The sequence below is a fragment of the Nicotiana attenuata genome, unplaced genomic scaffold (assembly GCF_001879085.1).
Source record: "Nicotiana attenuata strain UT unplaced genomic scaffold, NIATTr2, whole genome shotgun sequence".
Taxonomy (NCBI): Eukaryota; Viridiplantae; Streptophyta; class Magnoliopsida; order Solanales; family Solanaceae; genus Nicotiana; species Nicotiana attenuata.
The window spans coordinates 160-2,754 of NW_017690426.1; the positions used below are offsets into that span (position 1 = coordinate 160).

Here is a 2,595-nt window from a genome sequence, read left to right on the forward strand (position 1 = left end):
TAGATGGCAATTGCGGATGAACAGTGTTTTCGCAATTGCCATAAAAGATTCACAATTGCGAATGAACAATGTTTTCGCAATTGCGAATGAACAGTGTCGCACCAGAAACCAGCAAAACCCAAACTTCTCCGAAATGATCCGAAACCACTCCGAAACTCATCCGGAACCTCCCAGACACAAACCATATATGAATTTCAATCATAAAATACGCTACGGACCTGCTCGCGCACTCAAAATACTGAAAAGAGGTCGTCTTAACCCGATATTGACCATGGTCAAACTCCCAAATTTCTATATTTTACTAGTCTCTCAACCAAAGATCCAAAAATACACCCAAGCCCCTCGGGACACCAAACCAAAAGTGCACACCAGTCTCAAAATATCATACGAACTTGCTTGCGCGATCAAATCGCCAAAATAACACCTAGAACTACGAATTGAACACTAAATCAAATGAAATTTTCAAGAAAGCTTTGAAATCTCTATTTTTACCACCGGACGTCCGAATCACGTCAAACCGACTCCGTTTCCCACCAAATTTTATAGATAAGTCAAAAATATTATATTGGACATGTACGAGGCTCCGAAACCAAAATACGGACCCGGTATCAACAATGCCAAACATTCAATCAATTCTTAAAAACATTAGAATTTTCCGACTTTTAATTTTCAATAAAAATTCATAACTCAAGCTAGGGACCTCGGAATTCGATTCGTGGCAAACGCCCAGATCTTATATTTCAACGCGGACCTACCGAGACCGTTGAAATACGAGTCCGGGTTTATTTACTTAAAACGTTGACCGAAGTCAACTAAAGTTAACTATTTAGGCGAAATTCTTATTTTTATCAGTTTTTTTAGCATTTAAGCCTCCCGGGTCAATACCCGGACTGCGCAAATCAAGGAAGGCTAGAATGAGGCTCTAAAGGCTTCGAAACACAGAGTTTGGTTCTAAATCACCGAGCGAAGTGCAGATACTCAAAACGACCAGTCGGGTCGTTACACATTAATTATTAATACATATAGTACTACTCTATATTTAATTACTACAATTCAGTAATTTATAGTAAGTGACTTATTAAATACTTCTAATAGAAATATTAAACACTTACTTTATTTTCAAAGTATCTGTCAATAAATTTATGGAACTAGTGAACACAAAAGACACCGTTCCTCGTGCCACAGGCTCCTTCACCTCTCCTTCGTCTCTTCCTATAGGAGTATTTGTTTTCATCTCTTCCTACCGATCAGCCAAAACATAATTTCATCCATTTAAATTTTGAAAAGAACAAAGAAAAAGAGTAGCATGCATTTTTTTTCTTTTATTAGGAGCTATGAGAAAAGATTACATATCATATAAAAGGCACATTCCCATGCCAAGTATACAGTATTTGATCTTTTTCTCTGTTACAAAAACGAAAAAAAAAAAATGAAAAATGATCAGCTTTGCTTATGAATATATTCACAGCAACAGTGATCATTGCTTATTGTCGCCTGCGGCGTATCCCGCTTTTATTCCTGTTTTTCTTCTTTATTAGTTTCTGATTTTTTTTTAAAAAAATAAAAAGAAAACAAATGAGATGCATGCAATAATCTCGGTGACAAATGTAGGGCGTTTCACATATTCCCCGGCGGTGCAAGAGTGAGCTCAAGATTGAGAGGCCTGGTGCTGGTGGTTGGTGGCTCACTCTGAACACCACGCCCACTACCGCCGTTAACGCCGCCGCCAATGAAGTCAATCGTCTTCTTTTGGCTACTTGGATCCCGGTTAATAAGCACTCCAGCTCTAGTTAAAGCCTCCACATAGTACCTATCACGCGCCAACTGCAGCGGAGCAGAACATCCAGTAACCGGAAAATGGCGCGACTGAGGATTCTGATTTGGCAACGGAATCCTCACCGCACCACCGCCGCCGCTTGACGACCCAGTATCACTGTTCTGAATGGGACCATGATTGTTTGTATTAATGTTAACGTGATTTCTAGTACTAAGTTTTGCCATAAAATCTCTAGTGTTCATGAGGCTATCCTCAGTTGTCAGAGAAAAATTAGTTATGGCCCGCCTACCACGAAGCAGCCTCGCGGCCGTATCGTAAGCCTTAGCAGCTTCCACCGCCGTATCAAAAGTTCCAAGCCAGACACGTGTTTTCTGGCCAGGATCTCTGATCTCCGCGGCGTACCTCCCCCATGGCCTCTTCCTAACACCCCTATAATGCACCTCATCTGAACGCACCCCTCCACCGTTCGCTGTCGGAACCGCCACCGTCCCAGCCAAGTGGCCATTTTCCGCCATATCGAAATGGAAAGGAATTATCAAAGAATTAGTGTATGACTGAGTGAGCGAAAGAGAGTGGTATATATAGCCGCCTCTAGTGGGATATGTGGGGTCCACTACTAATTACGTGGCATTTGGTTTTAGTTGGCGGCATTTTATGTTTTTCTGATACGTGGGACTGGGTACATAAACATTTGTATCTGACTGCTGTTATAGGACTGCATGCCCCATTGTCTTTTTCTATTTTCCAACGTGACACGCCCTACTCACCCCTCACAAAAAAGAAAGCACTCTTTTTTTCTTTGTTTTTTTGTCCTTTTT

The 2,595-nt window shown here is 41.1% G+C and overlaps 1 protein-coding gene across 1 annotated transcript; it reads right to left on the reverse strand.

Moving 5' to 3' along the window:
• Nucleotides 1-1,617: 1,617 nt before the first annotated feature.
• On the reverse strand, nucleotides 1,618-2,292 carry LOC109222457 (ethylene-responsive transcription factor 4-like). Its single transcript, XM_019386817.1, has one exon. The coding sequence runs from the start codon at nucleotides 2,290-2,292 to the stop codon at nucleotides 1,618-1,620; it is 675 nt and encodes a 224-aa protein (XP_019242362.1).
• Between the last annotated feature and the right edge of the window lie 303 nt (nucleotides 2,293-2,595).